Genomic DNA, 16060 nt, shown 5'->3' with positions numbered 1-16060 from the left:
CTCATCCACAAGTACCTGATGTCAACTGTTTTAAATGTTAACAAAATCAGTTCACGTTTGAATACCATAATTTATTAATATTTATGTTACTTTAAATAATGAATAGAATATATTTCTGTTCCAGAATTTATATCATATTCATCCAGTTCCGTGATGATCTTTCCATTATTTAGTTCATTTGATTATTTTTAATCACCTATTAAATTAGTTTTTTCGAATGTGAGAAAATTGATACTGATGAACACGCATAATAATACCATGACTGCAAAACAAAATATTGAAACCAAATACCTTAAAGCTGCGATTAGACCAAAGTTATTAACAAAATATTAATGACTCAATCCTTACAGATTATATTAGATTGAACATAACTTATCAGACACATGATGAACATGTTTGTTTGTCAACTTGCGATCAATCTAATATAATCTTTAGGGATTAAGTTATTAACATTTTGTTAATAACTTTGGTGTAAACCCAGCTTAAAGATGCATACCTCTTCAAGGTCTTTGATTGGAACTATAGACCTTATACAAATACAGTAATAGACTGGCTTCTCCAAACATCTGTGTAATCAATTGTCAGCTGATTTATGATGAATAATTCTAAAGTCTGATTTTTACTCTAATATTGGAGGCTCCTATTTCCTTTTATTTTATCCTTGAAATGTGAAATTTCCAAAAACCTTGTACCGGTATATACGTCGACGCGCAATTTAAAAAGGAACATACCTGTCAAATTTCATGAAAATCTATTACCGCGTTTCGCAGTAAACGCGCAACATATAAACATTTAAGCATTTAAACATTAAGAGAAATGCCAACCCGTCGACTTGAATCATAGACCTCACTTCGTTCGATGAATTAGAAGTATCATTTGGAACTGAAATCTACACCGTGACTCACTAATTCTGTTTGCAGATTCACTCCACTTATTTATACAATAAGTACCGTAAATTATCAAAATGATAGGGAGAGGAAAATAAGGTAACCTTGTGCTATTCCTCTCCCAAATTTAGATAACACATAGTCCGAAATAGGTGAAGTCTTGTAGTTAATCAATTATTCACAAAATGTTCAGTCCTCAAGTATTTTTACAAAGTAGATTTTTAAATTTAGATGCTTCAAAACTAAACATAGAAGAAATATTTCACATTATTATAACTAGAATAGGAATTTTCCACATATTACAAATTTAATCTTGAAGAATTACTGTACCTAAAAAAATATAATTTACTGTTGAATATGGGCCAAGGGAAATGAATTGAGCAACAGTTTTGGTGGGCTGATAGAAGAAATATTTCACATTATTATAACTAAAATAGGAAAATCCCACATATTAAAAATTTAATTTTGAAGAATTACTGTACCGGAAAATAACTTAATTTACAGTTGAATAAGGGCCAAGGGAAATGAGTTGAGCAACAGTTTTGGTGGGCTGATAATATAATTTATTATAAATACTGCTAAAAAATGTATTAGGAGAGAGATTATAGTTTTATTCAGATTCAGCGGTTGATGATGGTTGGGTGATGGCTTCAGTACTATCTCCGGGGAGAAGCTCGTAGCTAATGTCTCTGAAATACAAAGAAAAATACAGAATTTACAATTTAGAACAGAAATTTCAACATAAACTTCAAACTGGATTACCGGGATCATTGTATGGGAGTGAAATTCTTATAGTACGGTCCACGTTATAATAGCTGTGTTTGATTAGCAATGATATTGCTACCCTCGTCTATCATTCAATAAAGCGGATACCGCTATCTCTTTCTCGCTTTGCTCTGTTGCCAAATCGTCTTTGAACAATGAAGAATTAATTAACAAAATATTTCATCTTAATTTAAAAAAATCATTATGAAATTATTGAAAAATATAATTTCGTGCTTAGTAAAATGAAATCGATTATTTTAAACGAGTGAACAGTTAATATTACATCAATAAACTTGTATCAACTACCGTCTATAGAAGGCATTGACAAGACAGGGGATCGGCAACGTTGTTCTCCTATCTTTCTCTACTGAAGTTAAAACGTGGACCTCACTATAGAACAGCGTACGATTTGAATACAATGGGACACTGAATTGAATAAGGATACAAATTGAATTCAATTGGGGAAACAGAGAGTAGATATGGTAGGTTTCGAAAAATTAAGAAGAAAATAACTTCAATCTATAAATGAATGATGAAAATCCGTCTACAAGCATAATTATTTACATGCAGCCTGCGCAAATAAAGCCAACAAATTCTTCAATGCGCATTGATGCTTGAAAAGATTCAGATGAGAAAATAGTGATTTTTATGTCCAATTACTAAATTTAAGCAAAAGTGTTAAAATCTCAATCTCTGCTATGAATGTTAATGGTTCAATATTATTTAGATGCATGAAGAGAAACCGTTGAACTAAGGTAATTAACAAGAAGCTTACGTGAGGAGAAAGATATAAACTTGATGGGCATTGAATATGAAAAATGGTTCAGATGTCAAAAAATTGGTTTTCTAGGATAAGAGCCAGAGACAATTCAATGATTATTGTTCATGACCCTATGTGTGCTCGATCAGGTGGAGGAAGCTTCAAATCGGCCACCAGTTGAATATATGAATTTTGCTTGGGTCCAAAGTCCAATCAAGTGTACAAAATAAGGGGGTAACTCATCCCAGAAAATCACAAGACCGTGAATTTCAAGGGTAAAAACTGGAGCAACCCAAAGATTAACAGGTCATTGACTCCATGTGTGATCGATCAGAGGGAAAAACACAATAATTAAAAGAAACTAAGAGGTCATTCACCCCAAAAATCACGAATCCATGAATTTCAAGGTCAAATACAGATTTTCAAGGGTAAAAACTGGAGAAACCCAAAGATTAACTGGTCATCGACCCCATGTGTGATCGATCAGGCGGAAAAACAGAATAATTAAAAGAAACTAAGAGGTCATTCACCCCAAAAATCACAAAACCATGAATTTCAAGGTCAAATACAGATTTTCAAGGGTAAAAACTGGAGCAACCCAAAGATTAACTGGTCATTGACCCCATGTGTGATCGATCAGGTGGAAAAAAACAATAATTGAAAAAAATAAGAGGTCATTCACCCCAAAAATTACGAGTCCATGAATTTCAAGGTCAAATACAGATTTTCAAGGGTAAAAACTGGAGCAACCCAAAGATTAACTGGTCATCGACCCCATGTGTGATCGATCAGGCGGAAAAACACAATAATTAAAAGAACTAAGAGGTCATTCACCCCAAAAATCACAAAACCATGAATTTCAAGATCAAATACAGATTTTCAAGGGTAAAAACTGGAGCAACCCAAAGATTAACTGGTCATTGACCCCATGTGTGATCGATCAGGTGGAAAAACAGAATAATTAAAAGAAACTAAGAGGTCATTCACCCCAAAAATCACAAAACCATGAATTTCAAGGTCAAATACAGATTTTCAAGGGTAAAAACTGGAGCAACCCAAAGATTAACTGGTCATTGACCCCATGTGTGATCGATCAGGCGGAAAAACACAATAATTAAAAGAACTAAGAGGTCATTCACCCCAAAAATCACAAAACATGAATTTCAAGGTCAAATACAGATTTTCAAGGGTAAAAACTGGAGCAACCCAAAGATTAACTGGTCATTGACCCCATGTGTGATCGATCAGGCGGAAAAACACAATAATTAAAAGAAACTAAGAGGTCATTCACCCCAAAAATCACAAAACCATGAATTTCAAGGTCAAATACAGATTTTCAAGGGTAAAAACTGGAGCAACCCAAAGATTAACTGGTCATTGACCCCATGTGTGATCGATCAGGTGGAAAAACACAATAATTAAAAGAAACTAAAAGGTCATTCACCCCAAAAATCACAAAACCATGAATTTCAAGGTCAAATATAGATTTTCAAGGGTAAAAACTGGAGCAACCCAAATATTAACTGGTCATTGACCCCATGTGTGATCGATCAGGTAAAAAAACACAATATTTAAAAAAACTAAGATGTCATTCACCCCAAAAATCACAAAACCATGAATTTCAAGGTCAATACAGATTTTCAAGGGTAAAAACTGGAGCAACCCAAAGATTAACTGGTCATTGACCCCATGTGTGATCGATCAGGTGGAAAAACACAATAATTAAAAGAAACTAAAAGGTCATTCACCCCAAAAATCACAAAACCATGAATTTCAAGGTCAAATATAGATTTTCAAGGGTAAAAACTGGAGCAACCCAAATATTAACTGGTCATTGACCCCATGTGTGATCGATCAGGTGGAAAAACACAATATTTAAAAAAACTAAGATGTCATTCACCCCAAAAATCACAAAACCATGAATTTCTAGGTTAAATACTGAATTTCAAGGGTAAAAACTGGAGCAACCCAAAGATTAACAGGTCATTGACCCCATGTTTGATCGATCAGGTGGAAAAAAACAATAATTGAAAAAAAATAAGAGGTCATTCACCCCAAAAATCACAAAACCATGAATTTCAAGGTTGAATACTGATTTTCAAGGGTAAAAACTGGAGCAACCCAAATATTAACTGGTCATTGAACCCATGTGTGATCGATCAGGCAGAGAAATACAAAGGAGGAGGGGCTAAAGACAAATATCTGATTTAAAAAAACGCCTGTAAGAAAAGAGTGGAATGATTTTGGGGCATGGTCAGCATCTCAAGAGATGAGGCTTGAGGTGCTGCAAATATCCTAGGCATCAAAAGTCAAAAAAGTTCCAGGGGGGCAGAGCCAGAGGTAAAAAACTACCAAAATTACCACCTGTTGCATGTGCATAAATGGGTCAAAAACACATTTAAAAAAATGATTGGAACAGAGGGGCTGAAGACAAATACTTGTTTTTTTTGCTGAAAAGATTTTCAACAAAAAAAACACCTATAAAAATGACTGGAATGTTTTTGGGGCATGCTCAGCATCACACGATATGTAGCAAGATGTGCTCCAAGTAGTCCAACCCTGGAAATTCGGATAAGCTCAAACGGGGCTGAGCCAGAGGCTTAAAACTGTTTTCGAAAAATCCCCGTTACATGTTTATCAAATAAGACTGGAAAATAAATGTGTTTCACAACAATATTTTCAAAATTGAACATAAATGACTTGGAATAAAGTACTGCTATATACAGTTCATCCCCACACAAAATTGTTCTTGTATCTCTATCTCATAAGATAATGTGTCTCAGAATCAAATAAATAGATTAACCCAGATTTTGATTTAGACTGTAGTATACATTTAAAAAGGGACAGTTTTGGGCATAAGCCTGTTGTGCCTCCTCATATAATTGTAAAAATAATTGTAATTGTAAAATGTAGGAATCAGTTTTAACAATGTACAATAATACAAACTTCAGATAAATATTTTTATTCTCAAGCAGTATACAGTAACAACAATAATATAAATATCAAGTTCACAACATAGCAGCCTTATGAGTAGTATATTATGAATTAATAATAATATTTTTCACAAAAACTTTTTGATTTATTCAAAAAGTTGAAACTACAACATCGTATATAACATGTTAACAATGGAACAAAGTTTTGTTTTAGCTTGTTAGCTATTTATAAGTAGTAACTGCAGAAATAAACGGTGGTTAAATTATTGCTAATCACAATCAATCATTTTTGTTGTAATCAAATCGACTTTGTTATTCTATGGACAGAAGAAATCGTTGATTGTGCATGTTTGTTAATCTCTGAAGGGGAAATTCAAAATCATTTGCTTGAACCATATTAAACTGTTGATTTGTTGATTACATCTAGAAATCATTTCCTTAGCTCTGTGATTACACTAACAATAATTAGAAATATGTTAAATAAATATTGACAAAAATAAGGTTTTCGAAGACATTCCAATTTTTTGTTTTTTAATCATATTATTATTCAATGTAAAAGGATGTTGAAAAATTTGTTGGATTGTTTATTTTTTTCGTTTATAATACAAGCACAAATAATCTACAATAATCATTACTCTTTTAGATAGGGTTTCAAATATCCAGTATTACAGTATACAGATTTAGTTTAGGGTTTACAGTATTCATTTTTCCAATACAATATTTTATGCAGTCTCAAGCAAATTTATTATTAACAACTGGATTACACTATAGAAAAGATTTCTAGAAGTAACTTGCTAATAGTGTTCAAACTATAAATCGAATGTGTATTTCTCTAGAATTTCAATAGTGTGTTAATATTAAAATACTGAATCTCCTAAAGAGAACAACCTTTTCAATATAACAGTCTTCATATCAAGTTAATCAGAATGAATCGTATTCTGATTACCTTGCTCTATACAATGGAAGAGTTTATTGACTTTATGAACACATTTTAGTAACTAATTCGATCAATTATCATAATTTCTTTTGGCACAATATATATCAGTTATCAATAATGGGTTAAAACTGTTGTCAATGCAAAAGTTAAGTACTTTTATTCAAATTTCATTTCTTCTTGTCATATTTTATCAGCAAACTTTTGTATGACACGATTATTGGTGAGGAGTACTATTCAATAGTGAAATAGTGAGGTCCACGTTCTAATGGCAGTGGAGAAAGATACGATAACAGCGTTGCCGATTCTCTGCATTGTCACTGACTTCTATAGAATATAGCTGATAAAATATTCACTGTTCATTCTTGTTAAAAATGATCAATTATATATTATTCGTCAAGGAAATATATTTTCCAATGATTTAATAATAGCCTACATTTTTATAATTGAGATTGAATACTTTGTTAATTAATTATATTTCTACACTGTTAAAAAACGACCTTGTATTGCAATGTCCTTAGGTAGTTAGAAAAAGATAGCGCCATCTGCTTTGTCGGATGATAGACAAGGATAGCAACACCAATGTTAATCAAATACTGCCATTATAACGTGGACCTTATCACATTAATTATTGTATAAGAATTATTTTAAATGCTTGTAACATGTTGCCTTTTCGAGAATAAGATCTTTTCTATCCATTAATTTATTATCAATAAAATGCACTACGAAATGATTGAATGAGGGTGATTATTCTATTATCACATAATATATTATGGAAAACTATGAGTTCTAGATAGGAGATCCAAAAAAATGAAAGGAAAATTATGACTTCTAGATAATATGAATGAGCTATAGCAGTCATATGGAGCATTCAGTAGCATTACATATTAGTATAATAATCTCTAACAAGTGTTTCTATCTAAAGACGAACAATCACACCAAAAATGAAAAACCGAATACAGCTTACATTTAGGTTCAACTCACACTTGAGCGACTCAAGTCGAGAAGAGACACGACTCTAGTAGAGAGTATGTGTTTTCAAATGGTGACACTCAGACCAGTCGATTCTAGTCTCCGCGACGTCACCATTTGAAAACACATGCTCTCGACTAGAGTCGAGTCTCTTCTCGACCTGAGTCGCGTAAGTGTGAGTTGAGCCTAAGTATCAATTATCTTGTTTCTGAAGAATGGAACGTATATATTCCTCGAATAAACGAAATATCTATAAAACGAATTTCAGTTTTTTCGTTTTATTCCATTTGTTTTGACGTATTTTTGATAGAAATAAATTAATACTTTTCAAACAGCATTAAAATCATCAAACTACAGACCTTAACAGCAGAGAAAAAGTTTAACAACTTGAAGTACCTACAACATTTTGTTAAAAACAATAATAGAACCAAAGTTCCGATAAAATTAAATCTTCATTATTCTTAAAACAAAATTCAACAGTAGTTATCAAACAAAACATTTTAAAAATAAATAAAACTCTTCAAACAAAATTAATATTAATAACAAGCTTCAACAGTATACAACAATGAATCATTATAACTAACTTAAAATACAACAACAACCTTGACTAATCAACTATAGTGATACTATCCTATCAATGATGGATAAAATCTCCATTTTTCAAATAAAATCAACAGTTATATAAAACAAAACAAACTTGGATAATTATTTTATCCATGGAAAAAAATATAATTTCAAGTAATAAACAACAACTGGGAGAAATCACCATCTCCATAATAACTATAATTCATAAAAACACTTCATTCATAAAACACTCTTGTTTTATAAATTCACTATAATTCGTATAAACCCTGACTAGTATTAATCGTACATTCACTAGCAATATAAAATTATGTTCTAGATTAATCTACCCAAACCTATGTACATTTAATAATGAAATAGTTTCATAGTAGCCTTTTTTCTTCAAAACTTTTTTTTTATCTATGTAGATTACTTGAAGATTTTTTCAACTAAAATCTGACATATGAGAAGGATAGTATTAGGACTCATTCAAACATCGAGAGATACTTGAAACCAAGTCTACACAATTCCAAAATGAAATTCAAGATCATATTCATGGAAACTACATAAAGTTCTCTTTTTTCCTAAGGGCTACTCTTGAATATGAATGAAAATAGAAATCTTAACACTCTTTTAAAAATTTTTCACTCACAACATTTTTCGGTTATATGATGTCATATAGGGTACTTAGATTTATATTTTTATTTATACATAAAGTTCACTTAACTCGAGTGGAACTAGAAAAGCATATAAACTTTCACTTAATTGAAAGGAAGAGAACAGTACATATTGTATACAAAAATATATTAGTACAATAATAAAATTATATATTAGTATAAATTATCTCTTTTCTGTAAAGGGCTACTTGTAATATGAATAGAAAGAAAAATAAAAAAATTCAGTACCCTTTTTGAATTATATAATCACAACATGTTTCAACATTGATGCCATTTTCAAGTGATATGAAGCAAAAGTTCTTATATGTCATATATTACTTCATATCACTTGAAAATGGCATCAATGTTGAAACATGTTGTGATTAAATCATTCAAAAAGGGTTCTGAGATGTTTTATTTTTCTTTCTATTTATAGTAAAAATTTTTTTTCCTACAGTTACGTTGAAAAGTGGCCATTGCTGCACTGATTACAGAACGCAAAGAATCACTTTTCCGCTCTAGTGCGGGAAAAATTTTTCTGCACTCCAGATTTGCAACATGGCAACGCAAAATACTTAGTAGGTTATATGGAGCAACAGTGCAGCAAAATCAAAATGAAGTTGGTAACAGTGACTGCTGTGGCTGCTATAGTGAGCAACGAAGCACAACGCGCTAATTATTAGTATTATATATTATAACCAAGGACAACATTTTTATTCAATTTGACAATAAATTAAGGTTTTTATCAATAATAAAATTACACAGGAAAACATTTGATGCATTTCAGGCAATTTTACCCATAATTACCCACTTTTATTATTCAATGGTAACTGTAGGAAAAACTTAATGTGAAATACGTGCGCAAAGTTCCTCTGCTGCACTCAAGAAACCATTCCGCCCTCGCCTACGGCTCGGGCGTACACGTTTCTTTCGGTGCAGCAAACTGTCACTTTGCGCACTAGTTGCACAAATAACTATTGTCACGACATGTTGCGGCTACTAATGCCATTTTCAAGACTTGGTACTCAGATGTATATTTTTATTTATATTAAAAGTAGCCCTAAAGAAAAAAGACACAGTAAACATCTATAATAATATAATAAAGGAAAGAACTGGCTTATACAAGTACGGGATAGGAATTTCACGAATGATACATCATCACGTCTCAACTACTTTACTGATCAAATTGGAATTTTGCGTAGGAATTCTTAATTTATTGAGGATGTTTATAGCCCTATTTTAAATTATTTAATATTTCAGTGAATCAAGTTTTTAGTTTGTCAAGAAATCAGACCCTTGTGGAGCACGGGTTACTTGTTCGTGTATGAATTTAGTGTATGAATTCTTAATTTATTGAGGATGTTTATAGCCCTATTTTAAATCATTTAATATTTCAGTAAGTCAAGTTTTCAGTTTGTCAAGTTTTAAAATAATCATACCCTTGTGGAGCACGGGTTATCTGCTAGTATATAATAGAGTACATAAAGCATAGTAACACAGTGGAGAATGTACAGTAGTGATATACAATATACAGTAGTAGTACTGCATAAAATTCAGATCACACTAGAAAATGACTTGAAAATTTTGAAAAATGGGTAAAAATACTATTATAAAGCGAGCAATTTCTGTATTTATATATCTGGTTATTTTCATATCTGGTTATTTATGTTTAACGGATCTCGAAAACGGCTCAAACGATTTTCACGAGCAATTAAGCGAGCAATTTCCGTATATTTATATATATTTTAATAGCTGGTTATTTATGTTCAACGGATCTCGAAAACGGCTCTAACAATTTTCACGAAATTTGGAACATAGTAGGTTTATGATATAAAGATTCGATTGCACTAGGTCTCATCCTTGAGAAAATTCGCTGAACGACATTAAAAGGATAATTCATCCTTGGCTAAAACAGCTGTAGATAGTAAAAAAGCGAGTATGTGAAAAATCAAAATATCGCATCCCCGAAATTCATAATATGACGTACAGCCAGCTGTGAAATATAAACACGATCATTTAAGAGAATTTTGTTCTGTTTATTAAAAAATAAAAATAACGAGCGAAGTTCGGTGCCCCGATATTTAATATTAGAAGAGTACGTTTTTTATGAATTTTTAGGTTGTATGAAAATTATTTCATTTATATCCTTGTATTTTAATGTGCAAGTACGTCTTCTTATCCAGGAATACATGAGAATACAAACACTCATATACAGAGTGATTCTTAATTTATGGTAAAATAATTTAATACGTGATAGTAGAGGTAAAAATAAGAAAAAATTTCTTATAAACATATATACATAAACGTTTCATTAGCGAGCTATACATGGTGAAATATTTCGCCCGGAATTCAGTTCCTCTGGTGAAATACACCGATGCTGAATTGTTTGGGGACTAGTTTTTGAAAAACTTATGGTGGATTCATATGGGAAAATATCTGAAAAATTGAATAAAACTAGTCTGAAAGCTGTAGTGTGAGTAGTTTTTGAGAAAAAAGTTGAAATATGCAAAAATTCTAAGTAGAAAAACACAGACTTCTACGTTTGATGCCCAATAACTTTCTTTAATGACCAGTAAACTAATAATTTCGCAATAAAATTGTAGAGAATTTAATTCTGGAAAGAATTATTATGTGAACTGTGTAAACTAAATTTGAATAAAATGTATTCTTATGTAGTACATTACATCTCAGAATCTGTGTATTTCACCAGAGGATCTGAATCCCGGGCGAAATCTTTCACTCTGTATAGCTCGCTAATGAAGCGTTTATGGATATATGTTTATAAGAACTTTTTTTCTTATTTTTATCACTACTATCACGTATCAAATTATTTTACCATAATTAAGAATCACCCTGTATATGACACTTGAAAATGGCAAAGTTTTGTCTATGAATGACAAAACATTTCGTGTTTTTAAAATAAAACAAAAAAATGAAACTAGTTGATGAAATTAAAAATATTGTGTCAGTTTTTAGTGTGAACTTGGATCCTACAAGCTGAAACCTTGATAGGTACTTGAAACCCTGCTATACACTTCATTGAAGTTGGGATTAAAATACGTTAAGGTTTCAACTACGGTATGTTTTCTAATTAAATATTTATTCTCTATTTATTCTTTTGACAATGGAGCACAGAATAAATAAAGAATAAAGATTTAATCTAAAAAGACAATATGTCTAAGAACAGTAGACTTCCATAATTAATGTCAATGAAAGTTTATAAGCTTTTCACTTTCAGGATTCCTTTTCAATAATATGAATGCTTATCATTCAAAGAGTCCTGACAGTATGAACTGAATGTTACAATGAAACTTTAGGTATATTTCAGTGTCTTCTCCCTATTATAATTAATATATAAACGCTTCTCATGCATAGAATTCTGACAGCTTGAGCTGAATGTTACAATGAAACTTTAGGTATATTTTAGTGTCTTCCCCCTATTACCATTAATATATAAATGCTTCTCATGCAGAGAATTTTGACAGTTTGAGCTAAATCTCACTATGATACCTGAGGTATATTTCAGTGTCTTCTCCCTAATTTTAATAATATGAATTATTATGATTCTCATGCAGAGAATTTTGCAGGTTTAACCTGAATCTTACAATGAAACCTTAGGTATATTTCAGCAGAGACAAGAAATATAGCTTATGCTTATCCTTCGTCTATGATTTTAGTGTGTTTTCCCCACTAAAGAGTCTTATACCAAGTTTCATTACTAGGCCTATTTCTTGCCATAGTTGCATTGAAAGGTAGTGCGTGTTGCAAATGTCCCCTTTTCTATGTTCGGTAAGAAAGGTCGTACGAAGAACCAAATCTGAAAAGAAAATTGAGAGGTCCAGTTAATTTTTTTCAAATTTTCCTTTCAGCAATATTTTTGTAACTTTCGTTAATCCAAACTTGCATCAATTTGAGATTTTTCAACTGATTTATAAAACAATTTTGAATTTTTTTGGGAAATCCTGTTTGCTTCCAAGTATTCATAAACCTGCCGGCTAGTAGGCCTATCATATAAAAATGAAAAGTCAATCATTTTTTTCACTTCGATTGAATTATTGAGTGCACATTTATCAAATTTGTATAACACCAAACATAAATATCATGTAAAAATATATAGTCAAAGAGATTTTTTCACTGTTATTGAATTAACCGTAGAATTTTTGTAGAATTTTTTAATGTAGAATTTTTCAATTTTATATGAGACCAAACTTGCTTTAATTTGAGATTTTTCAACAGATTTCCAAATATAAGATTTTTTCACTGTAATTGGATTAATTAGTGCAAGAGAGGACTTTATTCCATTCTCTAGGAAATAAATAAAGACAGTAATATTCTATTCTTGAAGACTAGGCAGAAAGGTATGGGCTAGGTTTCTAGAACACTTATTAAATTCAATGAACCATTTAGCCTATAAATTTTGTATAGATTTGATTGCCCATTGTATTCAGTAAGTATATGAAACAATACAATCAAATCTATATGAAATCTATAGGCTTAATGGTTCATTAGATTTATTAAGTATCTTAGGAACAGAGTATTTTAGAATTTATAGATTCAGGGTTACTTATTTTTGAAATAGAATTAAAGTACCCTTCTTTGAAATTAATAAAATAATATATTAAAAATACATTTAAAATTGTATTTTTAATCTATTATTTTATTAATTCCAAAATAAGGGTTCTTTAATTCTATTTTATAAATAAAAATGAGTAGCCCTGAATTTATACATTCTAAAATACCCTGTTTTAAAATTTGTATTTTCAATGTATTCTTTTATTAATTTCAAAATAAGGGTACTTCAATTCTATTTTATAAATAAAAGGATATTTTACGCTTATAGTTATAATGATACCGTTATCTCAAATCATCCATACTTCTCTGCCAAACTCTGAATAATTCTCCATATTTTGATAAATCTAATATAAACCCAGTTTAAATCAAACCACCACGACTCCCCCCAACCAGTGAATAGATGCGAAAATGCAAAACTATTGTTAAACCTCAGTTAACTTAAATCGCACATCTTAGCATGGATTGATTGACTTAAACAGAGCTCAACTTAAACCAAGCCTTAGCATAGCACCATCAACTTTAACAGAGCTTAGTTTAAAACAGTGGATGCGAACCATTTCCAAGCTTTAGTAAACTTAAGTAAAGCTCAATTAACTTGAACATAAATTTAAAAAAATGAAACAGGACGTAAAATATTCAAAGCGACATAAAAACAACATTTATTTGGAAAACCTCAATGAAGATTAGTGATTGGTGTGGAGAAAAGTTTCATGTTCTGTATTGATTGATTGATTGAATGATTGATTGATTGATTGATTCTTTATCACAAATGACAATGTATTGCCAGGTCTTGCGAGACCCATTGCATACTAACACTACATTATAATCGAAACACATGAAAATTTAACGTATTCAGAGCAGATATGTAGATGAGTTCTTTGATAATTCATAGGGTTTTGAAAGACACAATCATAGAGAAACGATAGCATAAGTAGATATCCCATGGTATAGGGCGTTTATGTCGCAACTTTTACTGTTATCCCAAGCCGATAGTTCACGTAGTTCTTTCCTATGCAGCTGTGCTACGCTGGTAGTCTCTCAAATTGTGCCGTTCATACACTCTCACCCCAACAAAACAGTGAAAATTGACAATAATCGACAGTAATCGGCTTGAGATAACAGTAAAAGTTGCGACATAAATTCCCTCTACCATGGGATATCTACTTATGCTATTGTTTCTCTATGATACAATGTTTTGAAACATATATGGAATTTTGCTAAAGAAAATTAGGATTTACTCAGAGACATTCAACTAATAAATAGTCTACCTTGAAGCTTGAATACAAATTGATTTATGTACTCAAGTATTTCAATCTTATATGGTTGTTAATAGTAAAACTGTTTTAACATCCATACCACTCAGCGACCCATTTTTTAAATCAGGATTGAGTGGTAATGGAAATATATTTAAGGACCTTCAATTAGTGAATGTTTCAAGATTTGAACTGTTATTTTATTTTTCTCAACCTTTTGGGATTATTTAAACCTCTCTGAAGTGAATTTGAACCCCACTAGACCTTATATATTATAAACTACAACTACAGTATTGTCTCTGAAGCTTACATTATTACTTTTGGAAAAATCACTCCTATAGTTCATATAATTACTACAAATAGTTTGAATATAATGATGTATTCTAGTTCATAGTTGAATTTCTATATTATCTCTTCAATTATTCACCCATTATTCATGCTCATAAAAATAACATAACATATTTAACATTGCATAAATGGTCCTATTTAACACGTTCCATGTGAATATCCATGATAAATGCAATAGAAAATAATAATGCATTACTGAGTATCATTATAGTGAGTGACCTGTATTTATATGCCATATTCATGACATGAAGGTTAATCAATGAGACTACATGACTTAATGATATCACAAATAATTTCCAAATACATTGCTCAATAAAGGAGAATTTATGGAAAAGCAATTACGTTACTAACATGAACAAGATAAATCAAGGAGATATATATTTGAGGCATGACAACTAATTGAAGCTATTTCATCATAGATTGATAGTTGAACTATTACAAATTCATTCATGGAAACAATGTTTTTTCACCAATTAGATCCCATAAAATAATATTAGTCTACTATTGATGAACACGTTCCCCAGAAATAACATGCCATAAATATGAATGAATTTCAAAAGGAGTTGAATGAACTAGATAAGAATAGAACTGTTATCGACCAATCAATGACATTTAATCTACCAACAAATATATTACATTAATGTTTTCTGAAAATAATAGCATATTCAAGCTTTCACAACATCAAGTTCAACATATACATGAAAAATCTTTACATAGATTCTTCCCAAATATTGAACCTACTCTAAACAGAAAACACTGTTGAATACGTTGAATACCCTGATGAATGATTAAATACATTAAATTTCAAGTATAATTTGTTGCAAAAAGTCAGAGCTTTAAAGAACATAGAGAATATTTCACACATCCTATTACCCCAACAAGAAATCTTCAATAATACTATCCAACTTTTCATAGCAATTATTTTACCCAGGGTATTCTGCCTAAAATAATTCAACCCAAAGATTCTACCTAAATAATTCAAAAATATTACCTCAAACAGCAAGAGATCTTTAATAATATTCTCCAAATTTTCATAGCAATTACCTATTCTACCCAGGGTATTCTTTCTAAAATAATTCTACCCAAAGATTCTACCCGAAACTAGATTCTACCTAAATAATTCAAAAATATTACCCCAAACAGCAAGAGATCTTAAAATATATTCTCAAAATTTTCATAGCAATTATTCTACCCAGAGTATTCTGTCTAAAATAATTATACCCAAATAATTCAAAAATATTACCCAAAAAAGCAAGAGATCTTCAAATATATTCTCCAAATTTTCATAGCAATTATTCTACCCAAAGATTCTACCAAAATAATTCAAAAATATTACCCAAAACAGCAAGAAATCTTCAAATATATTCTTCAAATTTTCATAGCAATTATTCTATCCAGAATATTCTGTCTAAAATAATT

At 30.8% G+C, this 16060-nt stretch overlaps 1 protein-coding gene across 4 annotated transcripts in view; it reads right to left on the bottom strand.

The window, feature by feature from the left end:
* Window positions 1–1427: 1427 nt before the first annotated feature.
* LOC111057847 (cystinosin homolog) overlaps window positions 1428–16060 on the bottom strand; it is a 68197-nt gene continuing 53564 nt past the window's right edge. The window contains exons 11-12 of one of the 4 annotated variants that reach the window (XR_005572701.1): window positions 12146–12285; window positions 11224–12097 (exon numbers count right to left, since the gene is read on the bottom strand). Coding sequence is in view for 2 of the 4 variants with exons in the window: in XM_039439568.1 (XP_039295502.1) it covers window positions 1498–1576 (79 nt within the window). In the remaining 2 variants the exon portion in view is untranslated. Of the gene's footprint in view, window positions 1577–11222; window positions 12286–16060 lie in introns of those variants that run through there. The other 3 variants (XM_039439568.1, XM_039439565.1, XM_039439569.1) reach the window with 3 other exon arrangements.

Source organism: Nilaparvata lugens, chromosome 13 (genome assembly GCF_014356525.2).
Source record: "Nilaparvata lugens isolate BPH chromosome 13, ASM1435652v1, whole genome shotgun sequence".
Lineage (NCBI taxonomy): Eukaryota > Metazoa > Arthropoda > Insecta > Hemiptera > Delphacidae > Nilaparvata > Nilaparvata lugens.
This window is presented reverse-complemented; position numbering and strand designations above follow the sequence as displayed.